The sequence below is a fragment of the Amblyomma maculatum genome, chromosome 11 (genome assembly GCF_055883805.1).
Source record: "Amblyomma maculatum isolate TAMU_Amacu chromosome 11, ASM5588380v1, whole genome shotgun sequence".
NCBI lineage: Eukaryota > Metazoa > Arthropoda > Arachnida > Ixodida > Ixodidae > Amblyomma > Amblyomma maculatum.
The window spans coordinates 473,072-493,265 of record NC_139354.1 but is presented as its reverse complement, the minus strand read 5'-3'; the positions used below and the strand labels follow the sequence as shown (position 1 = coordinate 493,265).

The 20,194-nt window shown below is 48.5% G+C and overlaps 1 protein-coding gene across 1 annotated transcript in view; it reads right to left on the bottom strand.

Moving 5' to 3' along the window:
- The window catches only part of LOC146172635 (uncharacterized), a 92,905-nt gene that overhangs the window by 15,676 nt on the left and 57,035 nt on the right, over nucleotides 1-20,194 (bottom strand). Inside the window, exons 12-15 of the mRNA XM_084584316.1 lie at nucleotides 8,019-8,117; nucleotides 7,510-7,590; nucleotides 6,091-6,200; nucleotides 4,295-4,356 (exon numbers count right to left, since the gene is read on the bottom strand). Of these exons, the coding sequence (XP_084440442.1) occupies nucleotides 4,295-4,356; nucleotides 6,091-6,200; nucleotides 7,510-7,590; nucleotides 8,019-8,117 (352 nt within the window). The remainder of the gene's footprint in view (nucleotides 1-4,294; nucleotides 4,357-6,090; nucleotides 6,201-7,509; nucleotides 7,591-8,018; nucleotides 8,118-20,194) is intronic.

The following is a 20,194-nucleotide window of genomic DNA, read 5'->3' as shown; positions in this document are numbered from 1 at the left end:
CCAGACCACGCCCCACCGAGCTCATCGAGCCGTCAGGAGACGCGACTCTTCCATGGGCCTCAGTGGGCGCCTTCCAGGCGCTTTCAACCACGCCGAACTGACAGGTGGCGCAGTTATGATAGCCGGCCACTCTGTTTCTACTGCGGACAACCTGGCCACGTGTATCGGTACTGCCGCTACCGCGAAGAGGGGCAAGCCTTTCCGTCTGCTTCTGCTCGCCAACACTTCAATGCCGACACTGCCCAAATCGAGGACGACCCTCCGGTCAGCAGGGAAAACAAATCCCGGGGCTTTCGCCGCCGCTCCTCCCCATCACCACAGCGTTATCCTTCGCCGATGCGCCGTAGCATTGCTGACGTTAGCGGACAGCGGTCCCCGAGCCCTCACCGGGGAAGCTAACAGCCGCAACCTCGCGAGGGGAGGTTGCAACCAGTCGAAAAATGCCAAACCCCTCACCACCACCGCAACCGCCGACAACCTGTGCTTCTGACGCCGCTGTTAACATTAACATTGACATCGCCGCACTACCGCCGAAAATGCCGCCTACATTACCGCCGAAAATGCCGCCCCAGATGAGCAGCCCGACGACGAAGCTGACAGCGCCGACCTTGCTGCACTTCTGCCGTAAATGCCGAAAAAGACGAGCAACCTGGATGAAATTGTTAGTGCTGACCTCGCCGTTTCTATTGACGGGCTGGAGGTACATGCTCTAGTGGATACCGGAGTGGATTTTTCAATTATTAGCCAGAAACTGGCTGACACGCTGCGTAAAGTAAGAATCGAATGGACTGGGCCACTAATTAGAAGTGCTGGGGGTCAGCTACTGGCACCGACAGGGAAGTGCACTGCCCGGATAGGAATAGGAAACGCGGTGTTTGTTAGCAGTTTCGTTATTCTCCCTGACTGTTGCAAAGACCTCATCTTGGGCATGGACTTTCTGCGCCTTCATGGGGCTGTAATCAGCATTCGAGATAGCGTCGTTGCCATCACCAAGAATCATGGAGACCTTGGTTATGCGGAAGTACCACTGATGCCCTTACGCGTCGCCGAGGAGACGGTGACATTACCTCCGCGATCACACTCTCTTGTTCAAGTGAAGTGCGACATGGCTCATACCGGCGATCGAATCGCCGAAAGGGCAGTCACCCTGGTACTAAGCCGAGGTGTTTCTATAGCTCGGGGGCTAGTCAACTTGTCCGATGGCAGACTGAAGTGCTGCTGACAAATTTCAGCGACGAGCATCAGCAAATTCCGAAAGGCACAACTGTGGCCTTTTTCGACAGCATCCTAAATGCGCAGCACTGCTTCTCACTGCAACAAGAAGGGCCAATGTGCAAGACGCCCGTAACCATCGTCGATGTGAGTCCAAATTTGTCTTCTTCAGAACGGGACCGCCTTTTGGATCTCATAGATCAATTTCGAGACTGCTTTGCTTCCGAATCACGGGTCGGCCAAACGCCCTTGACAAAACATCGAATCATTACAGATGACTCGATTCGCCCGATTCGACAAAATCCTTTCCGTGTGGCTACGAAAGAGCGTGAAGCCATTCAGCACCAGGTGGCCGAAATGCTTAGAGACGACGTTATCCAGCCGTCACAGAGCCCCTTGGCTTCCCCCGTGGTGCTTGTTAAAAAGAAGGACGGCAGCTTACGATTTTGCATAGACTACCGCAAGCTCAACCAAGTGACTAAAAAAGACGTGTACCCTCTTCCTCGCATCGACGATTCCCTTGATCGCCTACGAAATGCACGTTACTTCTCATCAATGGACTTGAAAAGTGGATATTGGCAGATAGAAGTAGATGAGAGGGATCGGGAGAAGACAGCATTCATCACTCCCGGCGGACTGTATGAGTTCAAGGTGCTTCCGCTCGGTTTGTGCTCGGCACCAGCAACATTTCAGAGGCTGATGGACACTGTGCTCTCGGGACTTAAGTGGCAAACATGCCTGGTGTATCTTGACGACGCTATTGTGTTTTCGGCCACATTTAAAGAGCATCAACGCCGTTTGCTAGCTGTGTTTCAGGCCATACGTTCTGCGGGCCTCACCCTAAAACCCGAGAAGTGCCACTTCTGTTACGAGGAGCTGCAGTTCTTAGGCCACGTCGTTAGCCAAGAAGGTGTGCGGCCTGATCCTGAAAAGCTCTCCGCAGTCGCCACGTTCCCAACACCTACGGACAAAAAGACATTGCGGCGCTTCCTGGGTCTTTGCGCCTATTGCCGTCGGTTTATTGCTGGCTTCTCACGAATTGCCTGGCCATTAACTTCGTTGATGCGTGACAACGCTGTCTTTAGCTGGGGTGAAGAACAGCAACAAGCTTTTAATGAGCTTCGGAGGCGTTTACAGACACCAACTGTTCTGGCACACTTTGATGACGACGCCCCTACACTGCTTCATACGGATGCCAGCAACGTGGGCTTAGGTGCTGTGCTGGTGCCGCGCCAGGATGGTGTGGAAAAAGTAATTGCTTACGCCAGCAGGACCCTATCTAAAGCGGAAGCGAACTACTCGACAACCGAAAAAGAATGCCTTGCAGTGGTATGGGCGGTTATGAAGTTCCGCCCTTATTTGTACGCTGGCCCCTTTGAAGTCGTTAGCGACCATCACTCTCTCTGTTGGCTGACGAACCTAAAGGACCCTTCAGGGAGACTCGCGCATTGGAGCCTTCGATTACAAGAATTTGACATGGCCATTATTTGCAAATCTGGAAGGAAGCACACGGATACTGATTGCCTTTCCCGAGCGCTTGTCGAACCTTCCACTATGACCGATGAAGGCACTGCGTTTTTAGGTGTCATAGATGACGCAACGCTTTCCCAACAGCAACGAGAGGACCAGCAATTGCTCCCTCTTATTGATTTCTTGGAAAAGCGAACTACTGTTCAGCCTAAGATTTTCGCCCGAGTAATGCCTTCGTTCTTTATTCGCAACAACGTACTTTACAAGAAGAACTTCCGCCCAGGGGGAAACAGTCATTTACTCGTCGTCCCATCAGCTCTCCGCAGTGAAGTTTTGCAAGCGTGTCACGACGAGTCACCCGCCGGTCACCTAGGCTACACCCGCACTTTGGCTAGAGTACAGCATGGATACTACTGGCCAAAACTGCCGGCGACAGTGAAACACTATGTACGTACGTGCATAGACTGCCAGCGCCGTAAATTACCCCCTGTAAAACCAGCTGGCCTACTCCACCCTCTTCAAGTGCCAACGACGCCTTTTAAACTAATCGGCATGGACCTCCTGGGACCCTTTTCGACGTCCACAGCCGGCAATAAATGGATAATTGTCGCCACTGATTATCTAACCCGCTACGCGGAGACCAAGGCTCTGCCAAGGGGTACCGCCGCTGAAGAAGCTCGGTTCTTCGTTGAGAACATTGTCCTGAGGCATGGCGCTCCGGCACTCATTATAACAGACCGAGGAACTGCATTTACGGCTGAACTTTTGGAAACCGTTCTCCGCCTCAGTGGCACCAGTCATCGTAAAACTACAGCCTATCACCCCCAAACCAATGGGTTGACGGAACGTCTCAATAAGACCATCGCAGACATGCTTTGCATGTACGTCGACGTGAACCACAAGAATTGGGACGAAATTCTTCCCTACGTCACGGTCACCTACAATACGGCACGCCAAGACACCACTCGTGTGACACCATTCAGCCTCCTTCACGGGCGACCAGTAGCAACTATGCTGGATGCAATGTTGCTCCCGAATGCTGACACCGATGATCTCGATCAGGACGCCGAGGAATTCGCTCAACGTGCAGAGGAAGCTCGACAACTAGCGCGTGTGCGGATCAAAAATCAGCAAGAGCATGATGCACGACGCTACAATCAGAGACACCGACATGTCATGTACGAACCTGGCGACAAAGTGTGGGTCTGGACTCCTATTCGCCGCCGTGGACTCTCCGAAAAACTATCGCGGCGATACTTCGGGCCCTATGTTGTTCAGCGACGTTTAACCGACGTCACTTATGAGGTGGTGCCAGACAAGGTGTCGACGTCAAAGCGACGCCAGCAACAAGCAGACGTCGTCCACGTTGTGCGTATGAAGCCGTACAACTCGGACTGACCTCGTCGAGACGATGCTTCCTGAGGAGGGGAGCAAATGACGCATATAGAAGACGACGCAAAAGATGACATCTGAGACGACAAGCGCGAGCCTGGAAGTGAAAGAAGCTTGAACGCAAGACTTGTTCTGGTCGACCATTCAAACCATCTATTGCTAGGTTCTCCTTGGTGTTCTACCGAGACGTGACAATATATTTAAAAGGCTCCATACTCACAAACGGTGTTGGCGTAATCGTCATAGACGACGCTGTATTCGAAGCTGCTCGCTGGAGGGTACCTGCATTACCAAGGTTGCAGCACAATGGAATGAATATTTAAGCATTATATCATACAAGGTTAGCCAATGCGATTTACAGTTGATTGTTCATTTCTCTACGCCCGTCACAACATCAGTTTTCGATACCCGACGCTCAAAGGCTAGCCACACATTGCGAACAGAGAAAACATGTCGATTTCTCAAGAGTTCCCCGACCCGCACATGACGAAGAGATGTAGTAAAGTATTCAGAGCAGGGAGCCAAAAAATGCTGTGAGGATGCCTTCTGCGAAACCTTGCGTTGTGGATTCCAGCAACATAAAAAAAATCGTCCTCTGGTAAATGCCAGTACCCGTGTGATGACTGCATTGAATATGAGCCAGAACAATGGAAACGGGGCCAATCACAAAGTCTGTTTGTTGGTCCTAAATACTTATGCGATGTGTGAAAAGCCACAAAAATCGAAGTCAATCTCAAATACTCCTGAATCGACCGAGAAGGAGACCACACAGTTGTTTATAAACGTAAAACACGTACCTTTCGAATTGTCCGCGCTAATTACGATGGCCGAAGATAAGGTGAAAAACGTGTTTAGCATTTAGGTGCCTTTGAGCATTGAAAAAGACTGGCCAACTTGTTGCCAGCCGTGTATTTAACTATGAGGTACCTGTCATACAACAGGGAAAAGAATAATATATTTTCCTTCCTTTATTAAAAGATGCACTTGGCGATTTAATAAATCTCTGCCTGCGATTAACAGGATTTCCTTCATAATTTTCTTAAATGCATCGTCCTTCTAGCTATCAATCGGCTGCAGAAATAACTTGTACAACATGGACGAAAAGTAATAGAGGTAGAGGCCGGCAGAAACCCCTCTTATGCCCGGGCAAGCCGCCCGGATACCGCCGAGCCGAATGTCAAGCTTCTCCTGCTAACGCCCCCTTTGCAAGCCCCGATGTTGTGCCGCAAGACAGCTCTGCACTTCACAGAAGCCTCGGCGAGCTTCAAGTTGAGACACACCGACGAATTCCCAGACATCCTGTCGCTGGTCCCCTGGTGGCAAACGCCCTAACGCCACGGCAGATTGAAGCGGGCGATGAGCTTACTCGCTGACTGGACATCTCGGGCCGCCGTAAAGTGCTGCCTCCGGATTGGACAATTTGTGTGGCAACGGTTTTCAGGGCTATATAAGCCACTTGGAGACCGAGACCGTTAAGAGCGTGCGTCGAGTGCTGTGCCGCTCGCAAGAAGTGTACGCGACGTAATCACCCCGACGGTGCTTTGCGAAAACAGTCACGTATGCATGGCTAGTAGCCTTCGGCTGCCGTACCAATGTTGTGCCGTAAGTATTACCCTGTATATAATGTATAAAGAAGTTTTTTGTTCATCCCATGGACACTGACTCGGATTCATCACTACCGCCATGGGACCACGCAGCTCTCGGTCACGAAATGGGTAATGGGAGCTATGGGCCCAACCCATTGGCACAACACCACCTGGGCGTTTAGGGTTAATATGCTCATTGAGTAAGGTTATCGCCGGTGGCACATTACACGCTAACTACAGGCTCATTATTACATTAGAGCGGGTACAAATTAAATGCCGTTATCTTGTTCAAATGGTCTGCTGATGGTGATAAAAATGGACCACTTCGTCCGCTTTAAAGAAGCATGGGAAGCTTAAAATTTGAATTTACATAGTCAGTAGCAACGTATTGTAAGCACCACAAAGGGCTCAATTATTTCATCGTACTCACCTTCGAAACGACCCAGAGGAATTATTGTTGGCGAAGTATCGGTCCAGTCTCACTCTATATGCCTCTACGTATTGCCGTAAAGGGTGGAGTTTGTGGAGTGATTTGTCGTACTGCGGCATATAAAGGAAAGACAGTTATGGAAGACACACTTAAATCAGCCTATAAGGGTATGTCACGATAGTGTAGGCTACCACTCAACATATAAAGCCCCGCTTTAACCAAGTTATGTGGACCTTCCTGCATGGCAAAATTGTACCTCGGATTCAAATGTGCTTGCAGGCTGATTCTGATATCACCCTCCCATTGGAAGGAGAGGCCCGAGTTGGCAGCTATCGCTGAACGTAACGACATTAAACCTGTACGACTAATCAGTGCGCGGCTATGTCAGATGCCAGCACCGTGCTTGTGATTTTTCTCTCATACCACAAACACCGATGCCGGCGCAGGATATTCGGTGAATGGGGCCTTTAATTAAAATGGCCGCTAAATACGCTTGCAAACTGAAATCACACAAGCCCAAATAAATATAAGTAGGCAGTGAAAACTGTGCTATGGCTGGTTTCCTAGCGTCACTGTGGCAACACGATTCAAGCTTAGTGTAAAGGTGGGTTGTATTTCCTTTCTCACCAAAGCTGAAAAATCTTACGTGTTTATGAACGAGTAAATATTCTTAAAAAACAACAGAAAAAATTTGGTCCCAAAAGTTTTCAAAGTGACGGCTACCATCACCTGCCCCTCGGGGATACTGAAATATACTTCTTCCTTAAGTGTGTTAAAGAGGGAGGCACAGGTGAATGACAAATTTATTTATACCTAAAAGTAACTTTAACAGGTTTGTGTTCAAAAGGCTCAATTCATCCAAAGAAATAGCAGTGTAGTTGCTCACGCAAAACATTATTTGATTCATTGATTCATTGATTTTTTGGGTAAAAGACCGTAAGATTGGTTGATTGATTGTATGTTGAAAGACCATAAGAGCTATAGTTTTTGATTGATTGATTGATTGATTGATTGATTGATTGATTGATTGATTGATTGATTGATTGATTGATTGATTGATTGATTGATTGATTGATTGATTGATTGATTGATTGACATTGCGTTTCGGTGCCGAAAAGTTCCTGCACCACATAAACGTATTTGGACAGGTAGTGCGTTCGGCGCCGAGCACAATGCTGATACTAGAGGTCAAAGTGGTGCATAAAGTAACAAGATTTCGATGTAATCTGTCTCTTGTCAAGCTTGGCGAAGCTACATCTTGAAAGAAACTATAGCTGCAAAACTTGAATCAAATGATTTGCTCACGCTTCTGCAGTGGCTGTAATATGCAGCCAAACTGCACCATTATGGCGATTCACTGCGTGTCTTTCACGGGGGGCAGCGCTGTTTATATTCGCACTTCGCGTTTTTGGCACTCACCCCGCACTCTACTCTGCTGAGGTCCTCGCCGATTCCAAGCGCACCATCAGAGAACATCAACTCAACCTTCAGTCCATTGATCTAAAGATGAAAGAATACAAAAATATGTTATTAATACAGGAGACAAAACATTGATATTCTGTTTTCTTGAACAAGGATAGACACAAATAAAAGGCTCGTGACTGATGTCACTGCGCCGATTTCACTGTTTCTATTGGACGTCGTAAAAGAAAACATCCAATATGAGACAAAAATTGTTTCTTACAGTAAATAAACAGATTGGTTGCGTTGTATTCTCCTCATTTTTATGCTGCACTGCAAAATGTCGTGAACAAGAATGTACTTATATTGCGAAACGTATGAGCACAGACAATACATAAAATCTAAGGAAAATATTGCTGACTCACTTTGTGGCTTCTTATGCTTCATCTAAAGTGCAGTCCGCCTGACGTGACTCTTATAAGCACTAAGATTTACAAGCGGAAGTGACTTATGTTCGGCTCACTTACAATGCCTTCCAATTCAGAAGCCTTGGCGTGTCCGAGCCACACCAGACGCCTAGCGTACGATGCCACGGTTTCCTTGAATTGAGGGATCCACCAGGAGAACTGCAACAATATGGAACGAGAACGTCTCACAAAAACTACGGCCGAGAGCTCAATAATTGCAAATCATTTCGTGGTGTTGTAAACCTATTACAGGATGTATTGTGTAAAACAAAAGTTCGACCAACGCTTCCTTTCGTGATACGGAGGCCGTGCCGCGTGGCTCGACCGGGAGTGAGGGAAAGAATGCACTCAACTCATCAGCCACGTACAGTGCCATGAAACTGAGTATGTTCCGCCTGCAGGAGCAAAAATGTGATTTTTAAAGCAAAGCTTTACTAGCACATTACGTGAAATTCCGGACGTCGACGTGTGGACTGATGGTACCCCAAAAAACCCACAGAAACAACTGTGACAGATACTGCGCCTTTCGATCCCTACCTGTGAATCAATTATTAAGGCTAAAGTCTTTCTAGGCTCATGGTGAAGGTATCGCGTCAGCAAGATTTGTTAATTTCGACAACTTTCTAAATATGTACCTATACTTCAAGGCTACATAAGAAGACGCTAAGGTTTTGCCCAATGCAAGGCTTTACAACGAGGCGTTGGGAAACTCCGTCTCGATTGGAGCAACCTTCAAGGTCAAGCTTGTGACGTGCGGTGACCATGTTGGAAAAGTTGCTTAAATCAACTCGTCTTCATACTTTACATAAGCGTCTTCATATCGCGTGCGCCTACTGACTACGCGACACCACCCCTTGCATTACCATACTTTAACGAATTATAAGCATATTTGCAGTGTAGGCTATTACACACATTTTAATGGAGGGCTCGTGTTATTTAGACCGCCTAACGTTGCTAAGCAAGCACCGCAGCCATAGTGCAGAACACTTCCTTCCACCAAGCGTCTCGTCACATTTGGCTCGTGTGGCCCAGGTTCAACGTAGGCATTCGACGCTGATCGCGCGCCTGCCACAGCTCTCAGCAGTCTAAGGTGCAACGCCATACTATGAGTCCTCTAGGCGCATGCTCGTCCACGAACGCCCACTTCAGCCATCTGCATACGTGCGTCGATGTTTTCGGCCCACTTCTACCCCTGCTGGAGAAGTCGCTACCTGCTAAATTGCAGTGATAAATTCACTTGCTGGCCTGAAGCGATCCGTTTTAGGAAGTCACGGTAGAGGTAATAGCACAAGCACTATTCATTCCCTGGATTAGCTGCTGTGGTTGCGCTTCCGTCATTACGACTTATCCTGGACGTTATTTTGAAACCCCGTTGCTCGCTAACCTCTCTCGGCTTCCTGCGTGAATCATATCAAGACATCTCACCAGCCAATATCAAATGGCGTCATCGAACGTTTGCACCAGCAACTGGATAAGAAGCCTATCCAGATCCAGCAACGTGATATTTCGCTCACAATACCAACGCCACAGTTTCCGGATAACAGGGCCTTTAAATTTATCACGTTAACTCTGTGCTATCAATGGTTTAGTAGAAACTGCTCTGCGACAGATATACGGCGTCTGGTGGTCAATGTAAGCTCTAACCGTATCTGGGCTGCAACCTCAACTCTCTCACCTTACCCCACCCGCAGGTCTCGGACGAACGGCCCGAATTTCGTTGCCCTTGTCTCGGCAGGGTTCACAATGGTTCCTGATTGCTCTATGTGTCAAACGGACCACTGCGCCACCCCCGCGTGGCGCAGTGGTTACGGCGCTCGACTACTGTTCCCAAGGACGCGGGATCGAATCCCGGCCTCGGCGGCAGCTTTTCGATGGAGGCGAAAAGCAAGGCGCCCGTGTGCTGTGCGATGTCAGTGCACGTTAAAGAACCCCAGGTGGTCGAAATTTCCGGAGTCCTCCACTACGGCGTCCCTCATAGCCTGAGTTGCTTTGGGACGTTAAACCCCACAAACCAACCAACCAACCAACCAACCAAACAGACAAAGAAAGGTGGGTAGCTGTCGACGTCGCAAGTAGTGTTGCACCGTCAGCGTATTCTGACGCCTTTAGCTTTTGGCATGCGGAAGTAGGTAGGTGCCAGATGGAGAAACACATCCCCGTGCGGTAGAAGAGAGGTTCCCCCCAAAAAAATAAAAAGGCGGGTTGAAGTTGACATTCTTGCCTGATGCCTCGAGTAACAAAAACGTGTCCATTAGTTTGCCATTTTTAACTGTTCCGGTTACTACGCCGCTATACAAGCTCAGGAAACGCACAGACCGCTCCGGGAATCCCCGTCGCGTGAGCACAGCGAAGAGCTTGGCCCGGTCAAAATCTTTCGCTTTTGTTTCATTGGACCAAGCGAAATCTTCGCTTAGTCCAATGAAACAAAGCAGTCATCAATTTCTGATATTCTCGCGTAAGTTAACAATTCGAAGACTTAAGCTGCGCCGTTAAGGGTATGACGCGATAGCTTTGCACACACGCGGGCGATGTTTTTCATTTTTAATTTTGTATTTCTGTTTCATTTAAACTTCTCTACATATTTATTTTTATTTTTGTGCAATGCTATTGAGCATCAGCAAACACTGGCTTTCCATTCTGAGCAGTTCGGCACTTTCAACACATTTCTTATTTCTTATTACTTTAATTAATTTATCAATCATGCGCTCTAAATGTTCTAAATTAGCACCATCAAGAATTGACTTTTTATTTCGAGAAACTTGAGCCATTTGAAGACCCGGCTGCTTGTCTAAATTTTCCGTTTTTGTATTTATTTAATTCGTCAAATATTCAACTATTACACTAATTAATTAACTCATTACCGCCTATCACACACCAATCAACTGGCCATCACCAGAACAAGAAATGATCTTTATACAAATTTTTACGCAGCTCCCGATTATTTCCGACACACAGCGCCGGCTACAACCATAACTACTATGATGCTAACAGCTTTCCGTGCCAACCTGATGTATAAGCTATCGCTTAAAACATCGTAAGTTAGCACAAGTGAGATGAAGATGACCCCCCTAGCTATGCATTGTGTAGAACAGCGCGAAAAACACGACAGGGACGAACGAAGACAACAAGACGTCCCTGCCGTGTTTTTCGCGCTGTTCTACACAATGAATTACCAACATGCCCAAGCTTCTGTTTTAGCTATGCATCACGTCTGTGTATGGCCTGCTATGTCAACAAGAACGATGCTAAGAAGTTTAGCAAAACAAAACGCAATAACCTTGTAATCGACGTCTAGTAAGGTCACCGACCAACTAGGCCTAGTGTCATACGCGGTCAAAACATTTTTCTTTTAACCTTCACAAGCGATACTACGCGCCAGTCTTGAAGGTGGGCGCTAGCCTGATAACAAAAAGAAATTGATTATTTCATAGAAGGCAACCTGCAGGGGCTGATAAACTGATATTGGTATTCCATCCGGGCCAGGAGCCAAATTTGACCGCTCAACACCGCGACCCTGTGAACCCAGTGGATAACTCCAGTTACCGGCGCACAAAGCTTGCTGCGGAAACCTTCTGCACGACCGGGATGCCATCGCAAAAACCTCTGTACAACATTTCTAGCGCTTGTGTAAAAACGTTATTAGATATCAACATAAAAAATCGCGAAATGAATACAAAGTACCAAAGTACACCGCAATTGCATCCATAGGGCGTCGTTGTTGTTACGACTGAAGGAAGAAGGAAAAGGAAATGCACGGGCCTGCTATGGCTCTGTAGCTGAGCCACCTCCGCTGCCTCGTGCGGACAGAAGAGAAAATAGAGAAAGAAAAAGAGGAGGGAGAGAAAGACGCGAACAGCAACAGCAGTCGACCACTACTGAAACGGTAGCGGGTGCAATTAGGGCCGACAACAGACATTAATCCGGTGGCAGTCTAGCCCCCGCCGCAAGCAGCGGTGACCTACCAGTCCCAGTATTTCCAGAAAAGAATGTCCGAAATCCTGGCAGACATGCCTAGAGTCGTCAACGTAATGGACAATATTTTAGGCTTTGTAAACAACCAGCAAAAACAAGATTCTGGACTTGCTAACGTCTTGACCAGGTTGGCAGAATCCAATGTAACATTAAACAAATCCAAGTGCGTCCTCGGTGTTAAAGGTTTACTTTTCTGGGTCATGTTCAAAGCGAGGATCCAGCTAAGGTAAATGCTGTGAAAGAAATGAAGCCACCGAGCAATACAGCGGAATTACGTAGCGTTCTGGGCATGGCAAACCATTTGGGCACTTCTTGCCGCATCTGGCTCCCACTACCGCTCATTTGCGCGAGCTGTTGCGTGAAGATGGGGCCTGAATATGGGGTCCAGCGCAGAACGCTGCGTTCGAAAGTGTGAAATCTCTTATCTGTTCCGCGAAATGCAGGCTTTGCATGGTGGTGGTGGTGGTGGTGAAACATTCATTATATGTACAGAGAGGTATAGACACTAGATGAGATGCCTAGACAGCCACTCCATTGGCGTTTGCCGCTGCCCGGGCGCGCTGCGTTAAGGCCTTTTGGGCCTCTAGGGGGCAGCAGTCGGACAGGGTCTCCTCCCAGTTCTCTCGGGTGGGGTTGGGGATAGGGGGCAAAGATGGGTTTTTCTGGCAAGCCCACACCATGTGGTAAGTATCAGACACCTCCCCACAGTGCGAGCACAGCCCGTCAAATTGTGGATCAAAATGTTTAAGAGGTGGTGGTGAAAACATTTGTTGTCTAGAAGAGGTAACACCGGAGTTCCGGTACCGCTCGCAGGCGTCCAGGGAGCCCGATGTCACCCTAATGGGCAGAGGTTAGTAGACGAAGCGATTCGCCGCTTCGGTTGCCAGACGGACAATGTTGGCCTGTGTCGTCGGGTTTTCGCTATGAAGCGCGGTATCCCATGCTTCTGCGTCCTTGAACAAATTGTAGACCGGGGAATGGCTGCACTCCCAGAGGATATGTTTTAGAGTTTCTATACCGTTACAGAATTTGCAGAATTTGTCCTCCGGTTTTATAGTTTGCGTGAGGAATCTCCATCTGGGAGACGTGTGGTTCTTGGCTTGCAGGCGGCGCCAGGTGACTGCCTCTGTGGACGTGATGGACCTATCTGGGGGTGGATATTTCTGCCGTCCTAACTTGTAGTGCTCGATGACTTCGTTGTAGGTCGCGAGCGTCTCGACCTTAAAGTTAGGTTGAGGCCGGCGTCCCCCCCCCCCCCCAGATAATTAGCGTTCGGGCCAGGGCGTTGGCTGCTTCGTTTCCTGGTATGTTGGAGTGAGCGGGGCCCAGGTTATGGTGATCCCTCTGTCTATGTTGCTTTTCGATAATATGTTCAACGCGTAGTGTGATATTTTGCCTTTGCAGAAATTCCTTATTGCCGATTTGCTGTCACTGATGATCACTTTCGCGTGCATACTAACGCAAGCTAGGGCGATCACCGCTTTCTCCGCTGCCGTGGCGTCTACTCCGCTTGTATACATCTTGTCTTGCTCTATTCTGGACCCGTCGACTACCACTGAGACGGAGTTCCCGTCATCGTCAAAAGCGACGTCTGTGTAGACAATCGCCTCGAGTGGCATTCTGCTTAATTTTGTTACCAAGTGTTTGGCTCTGTGCTGGAGTCTTTCCTGGTAGTGTTGTTGGTGCATGTCCTTGGGTATCGGTGAGATCGTGAGGGCTTTCCTAATTTTAGGCTCAATGTGGAACGTCTGGTACTTACTGCCTCGGTTCCCTTGTAGTCCTACCCAGCTTAGAATCAGCTGTCCTGTCTCAGTTAGACTTAGGCGTTCGAGTTGCGCCATTCTCGTAGCTTCCGCTAACTCCTCCCATAGTGTTATGCACCCCCATTCCCGCTAGTGCCTCGGTTGAGGTCGATACTGGGAGTCCCAGTGCTCGTTTTGTGCATTTCCTTATTGTGGTGTCTAACTTGTTTTTGCCTGCTTTTTTATGTTAAGGAATGGGGTTGCGTAGCAGATCCGACTCAAGATAAGGCCTGGATCAGCCTCAACTTGTTCTTCTCCTTTAGCCCTCTACCTCTGGCCGAGATTCTTCTAATGATGCCTACCATTTGGTTTGCATGCTCGTCTAGCTTAGCTATAGTCGTGGGATTGCTTCCGGTTTTGCTTATGAGCATGTCCAGAATTCGGATCTCATCTACTTGCGCAATTTCTTTCTCGTTCAATTCTATCGAGATTCTGGGAGGAGATGCGTTGGCTGTCCTCCTCCGATGCCTGATGATTAGTAGTTCCGACTACGTCGGGTAGCAGCTCAGCCCCTTACTTTTGGCATGGAGGTCTATGATGTCGGCTGCCCGCTGCAGCCTTTCATCGATAGACGTATCGCTGCCCTCATTGAGCCAAACGTTGACGTCGTCTGCGTAGACGCTCGTGTTTAGCCCTTCGATGCTTCCTAATTTTCGCGGGAGGACTTTCATAACTAGATTAAATAGGAAGGGGGATACGATGGCCCCTTGTGGGGTGTCCCTGTTTCCTAATTTAATCTCTTCCGAGCTGAGGCTCTACAATGGTAGAGTTGCTGTTCTGTCTTTGAGGAATGATTTGACGCAATCAAAGGTCCTCTTCCCTACGCTAATATCAGACAGGCCGTCAAGGATGGCCGAGTGGCTGACATTATCAAATGCTTTGGTTAAGTCTATGCCCAATATTTCTCTTGTATTTTTGGATCTTTGTTTGTCTATTATATCGTGTTTGAGCCTTAGCATAGTATTTTGAGCGCTATGGTGCGGTCTGAAACCTACCATCTCGTGGGGCCAGATGCTGTTTTCTTCCGCGAATCGAGTTAGTCGCGTGTGAATTACCTTTTTCATTAATTTGCCTAAACACGAGTGCAGTGAAATTGGTCTGAGATTTTCTATACCCGGGATATTGCCCTTCTTATGGATTAAAATTATGTTGGCATGTTTCCAGTGTTTAGGGACGTCCCTGGATTCCCAAACTTTGTTAAAATGTGCTCTAAGGTGAACTAAAGAGTTGTCGTCTAAGCTCCTTAGCATGATGTAGGTTATCTTGTCTGGCCCAGTCGCTGTGTTTCTTTAGAGGTCAAAGAGCGCGGCTCTGACCTCTGCTACTAGAATGGGTTCGTCCAGTAGCGAATTCTCCGCCCCTGATATTCTTTATCCACAGCCAGGAATGCGGGGCCTATAAGTCGGTCGATAAGCTGTTCATCGGTTCCGTCAAATTTGCATCTGGCCTTGATTTGCTCAATGCTGGCGTAGGTTTTGGTGTTGGTGGTGTCTATTAGGTGGCGCAGCATCCGCCACGTGTTAGGAGGGCTCATATGCTTCTCTAACTCGTCGCATTTTTGATCCCACCTGTTCTCTTCTAGTTTGAATGCGTAGCTCTCTATTTCTGTATTGTGCTCGGATTTTCTTCCTGAGGTTCCTGTTCTATTTTTGGCACTTTAGCTGATTCTCGAGAATGGTTTCTCGGTTCCACATATTCCTAAGTTTGTTGTCTAATCGGAATAGGAGGTCATCTCGCTCTATTGTCTCGGTGGCCTGTTTGACGTGTGAGACAACGGTTGACATCCACTCTATTATGTTTCCGATTTCGCCTAAGTCTGACATTGTTGTGATATCCCTGAATTTGTCCCAGTCAGTTGCGGTGGCCTGTTTTGAACTATGTATGAGTACCCCTAGTTCCTATCAATTTTGATTTCGATTATAAAGTGATCGCTGCCAAGGTTTTCGACCGTGTTCTTCCACGATGTTTTGCCCGTCCTGTGTCCTAGTGTTAGGTCCGGTGATGTGTCACAGCAGATGCTGTTGCCCGTTCTGGTCGGCTCGTTCGGGTCCGTGAATACCGAGAGTCCTATTTTCTGAATCGCTTCCCACAGCATTCTACCTTTCCTATCGATTTTGGTACAGCCCCATTCGTGATGATTTGCGTTAAAGTCCCCCACTACAAGCAGAGGGCATGATTTTGCTGTCCTCAGCGCTTTCTTCAATGTGGCCTCAAACTGTGCTTTTTGTCACGAGGGGGGCTATAAGCGTTCAGGACGAATATGCTTCCCCTATTCTTTTTGCCGGTGAGAATTTCTACGAGTACGGCTTCCACTTCATCCGTACTTACATCGAGTTCATTTCATCATCATCATCATCAGCCTGATTATACCCACTGCAGGGCGAAGGCCTCTCCCATATTTTTCCACTTAACCCAGTTCTGTGCTAGCTGCATCCACTTGACCCCTGCGAACTTCTTAATCTCATCCGCCCACCTAACTTTCTGCCGCCCCCTGTTACGCTTTCCTTCCCTTGGAATCCAGTTTGTTACCCTCAGCGACTATCGGTTATCCTCTCTTCGCACTACATGTCCTGCCCATGTCCATTTCTTCTTCTTAATTTCTACTAGAATGTCGGTAACTTGAGTTATTTCTCTGACCCACTCTGCACGCTTTCTATCTCTTAATGTTACCCCTACCATTTTTCGTTCCATAGCCCTCTGGGTTGTCCTCAACTTAAGTAGAACTCTCTTGGTTAGCCTCCACGTTTCAGCCCCATAGGTGAGTACAGGCAAGATGCAACTGTTGTATACTTTCCTCTTGAGCGATACCGGTAAGCTGCTAGTCATAATCTGCGAGTGCTTGCCAAATGCGCTCCATCCCAATCGTATTCTTCTTATTTCCTTTTCGTGGTCCGGGTCTGCGGTTACTACCTGTCCTAAGTAGACATATTCGCCTACTACTTCCAGTATTTCGATACCTAATGTAAACTGCTGTTCCTTCCCGAGGCTGTTGAACATTACCTTATTCTTCCGCATATTGATTTTCAAGCCTACCTTTCTACTTTTCCTGTCTAGGTCATCAATCATTATTTGCAGTTCATCCCCCGAGTTGCTTAGCAAGGCAATATCATCAGCAAATCGCAGATTACTGAGGTATTCTCCATCTACCCTTATCCCTAACTGCTCCCATTCCAAGTCTCTGAATACTTCCTCTAAACAAGCTGTGAATAGTACTGGGGAGATTGTGTCTCCTTGCCTAACACCTCCCTTTACGGGAATTTTGTTACTTTCTTTATGCAGAACTATTGTTGCTGTGCAGCCGCTATATATATCTTCCAGCACTCATTCATTTGCCGCAATGTTATTCTTGACTAGGGTGGCTACTCTAGATGTGTCCCCCTTCCGCTGTTGAATGCACGGTACCCTGAAATTTTGTTTGGGGTTTTCCTGTTGCTTGTAAAGCCTAGCTGGGCACATGGCATTGGTGAGCAGGCGCAAGAGCGCCCGCTCGTTAGCCTTCCCAGCCCTTTGCATGGGGTGGGAAGAGTTTGGTGTGTGGATCTATAATATTCCCATATATTTCATTAAATTTGCAAGCTGGGCTGAAACCACAATCCTGGTCCGCGTCGGGTCCCATGGAAAATGCCCGGAGAGAGACCGCGCGGGCGACGGCTTAGGCTGCCTCATTCCCTTGAAGACCTTGGTGACCTGGAACCCATACAAGAGATCGGTAAGCGGGATCCGAATCTCGACTTCAATTTTGGTAGATGCGGTAAGCTATAGGGGAGCAGTCCACCCTTGCTGGACGTTCCGGCAAGCCCCTCGCGAGTCGGTTATTATGTATTTGGAGGAGGAGTCAGAAGCTGCGAGGGCGATGGCGACCTCTTCTGCGTGGGTTGGTGACTGGGCCTTGAACGTAAGGCCGTATACTGTTTTGCCCTTGTGGATGACCGTGGCTGTGTACCAACCCCTAGGGTTAGGCCCGGAGACGTACACGTAGAAAACTCCTGGTTTGCTTCCATAATGGCAATCCAAGGCTTCCGCCCACGCCAGGCGCCAACCATTATGGTCCTCTTTGGACATGATCGCGGGGAGAGGCCGACATAGGAGGGTGCGTCTCCATTTTTCGGGAATGCAACATCTCTCCTCTGTGAGTTAGGTGTGTTGGATGTGAAGTCGGGCAAGAAGACGGCGACTCAACTCTGTCTTTGTCAGACGCGTGTATAGATCGGTGAGGTGGGCCTCCCGAAGCTCCTTGAAAGTATTCATCACACCCATCGCCATGAGACGCCTGGTGGAGGTGGAGACCGGGAGGTCCAGGGCTCATTTCATGATTTTACGGAGGATACCTTCGAGAGTATCCTCCTCCTGTTTCCGCAGGTAGCGGTAGGGAGTCCAATACAATATTCGACTGGTCACGGATGCGTTCGCCAGCCGCAAGGCGTCCTTGCATCGTAACCCACCGCGCTCGTTAGAAACCCGGCGAACCATGCAGCCCACCTGGTCCGCAACCTGCCGGAGCTTGGCGAGTATTGTGTCGCATCATCGCTGGTTGTGTATAAAAACTGTAAAAACTCTGATTTCCCTAGATTTTTGAATGGGACCGCTTTGCAAGGAGAGATTGATTTGAGTCGGAGCATGAGCGAGAGGGGTGCAGATGCACAAATTGAGATTTCTGTGGTGAGCATTGGAGACCACAGCCGCGGTCGTAGCGGTCCACTATGATAGCAGCCGTTTGCAGTCTGGTCGCCATGTCCCCAGACGCCCTTGCGTGGCTCAGAGGGTGATGTCGTCGGCGTACAGCGCGTGCTGAAACCCTTCGACCGCACCCAACAAATCAATTAAGCGCATCATTGCAACGCTGAAAAGCAGAGGGGACGCTTCGTCTTTCGTCCTGAGCGCAGCCTTTTCCCAAACGCAACCTAACAGTGAGCGACGCCCGGTAGCGCTCACCCCGCGTTTCCTCACGAAAACTGAGGAGCACTATATGCGCAAATAGAAAAGGAGGCGTTAGCCCTGACTTGGGCTGCCGAAAGATTCGATGAATACCTCAGTGGTCTGGACGTGCTCTTCGCAACGGACCATAAGCAGCTTGTTTCCTTACTAGGAAAAATGCCCGTTGATATATGGTCCCGCCACGAATTCAGCGGTTCAGATTGCGGCTCATGCACTATCGTTTTGAGGTAGTCTAAGTTCCGCGAAAACTCTTCGGCACTGCGAACGCTCTTTCACGAGCGCCAATCACTGGACACAAACGAATAGCCGGAGAATTTACTGTGTCTGAAGTTTCTTCTTATGCAAAATCGTGCATCGTGGGATTTGAAACCGTAGCTAATTTTTTTTATAGAGTGAGAAAGGCTCAAGAAGCCGATGCAGTTTGCAAAGCCCTCCGATTGTTGTGTCGCTAAGGCTGGCCAGAAAAACCGAGGCTTCCTTCCCATCTCGCCCGTTATTGGCAAAAGCGCGCCTTTATAGTTAAAGGCGACGGGTTGCTTTTAAAACGAACCATACTCGTAGTGCATCAGTCTTCAGAAAAGAAGTGCTAGAAAAGTTGCACGACGGGCATCAAAGCATTTCTAGAAGCCGAGCATTGGCGAGAGAGTTGGTTTGGTGACCAGGCCTTAGTGAACAACTTGCGCAGCAGCTGAAAGACTGTGAAACTTGCACGCGATGTGCTGCTCAGAATTTAAAGCCGTTGATTCCCACTGCTACTCGGAATTTTTCATGGCAGAGAGTTGGTGTTGACTTGTGTGTTATCAACAATCGCCACTATTTGGTGCTGGTCGATGATCTGTCTCGCTACCCGGAAATTACGCTTCTCCCATCAACTACAGCTGAAACCGTTATAGAAAGGATGAAGAGCATTTTTGGTCGTCATGGCATTCCGGAGACGGTAGTGAATGATAATAAGCCGCAATTTTCATGCTCTGAGTTTGAAAGTTTTTCTGTTGAATATGGTTTCAGTCACGTGACTGTAAGCCCAAGGCACCTGCAAGCTAATGGGGAAGTGGAAATGATGGTGTAAACAATCAAGCGACTTGTACTTAAATCGAAAGACCCCTACCTCGCACTTCTCGCAAACAGGGCGACGCCAAGAGTACTGGGCTACAGTCCTGCAGGAATCCTTATGGGTCGATGCCTTAGGACGCGCGTTCCGATGGCACCCAGCTGCGGGGCCCAGCACAGAGAATGACTGATGTTACAGCTAAGAATCATTCGAATCGAAAATCGCAAGCCTGTTACTACACCAAACGCCATCGTGCTAGGGATCTCGTTCGGTTGGGGGTCGGTAATCCTGTCTGGGTTCAAGACTTGAAAACCAAAGCCATTGTAGTTAGTGCTGCGGCTACCCCGCGGTCCTTCGTAGTACGCACAGAACAAGGTGTTCTGCTGTGCCGAATCGACGAATGTTAAATAGCGTGCCAATTTTTCGGAAAGCAGAAGGAAGTTGCGAGTTCCCCAATGAACATGGTCAGGAGGAGT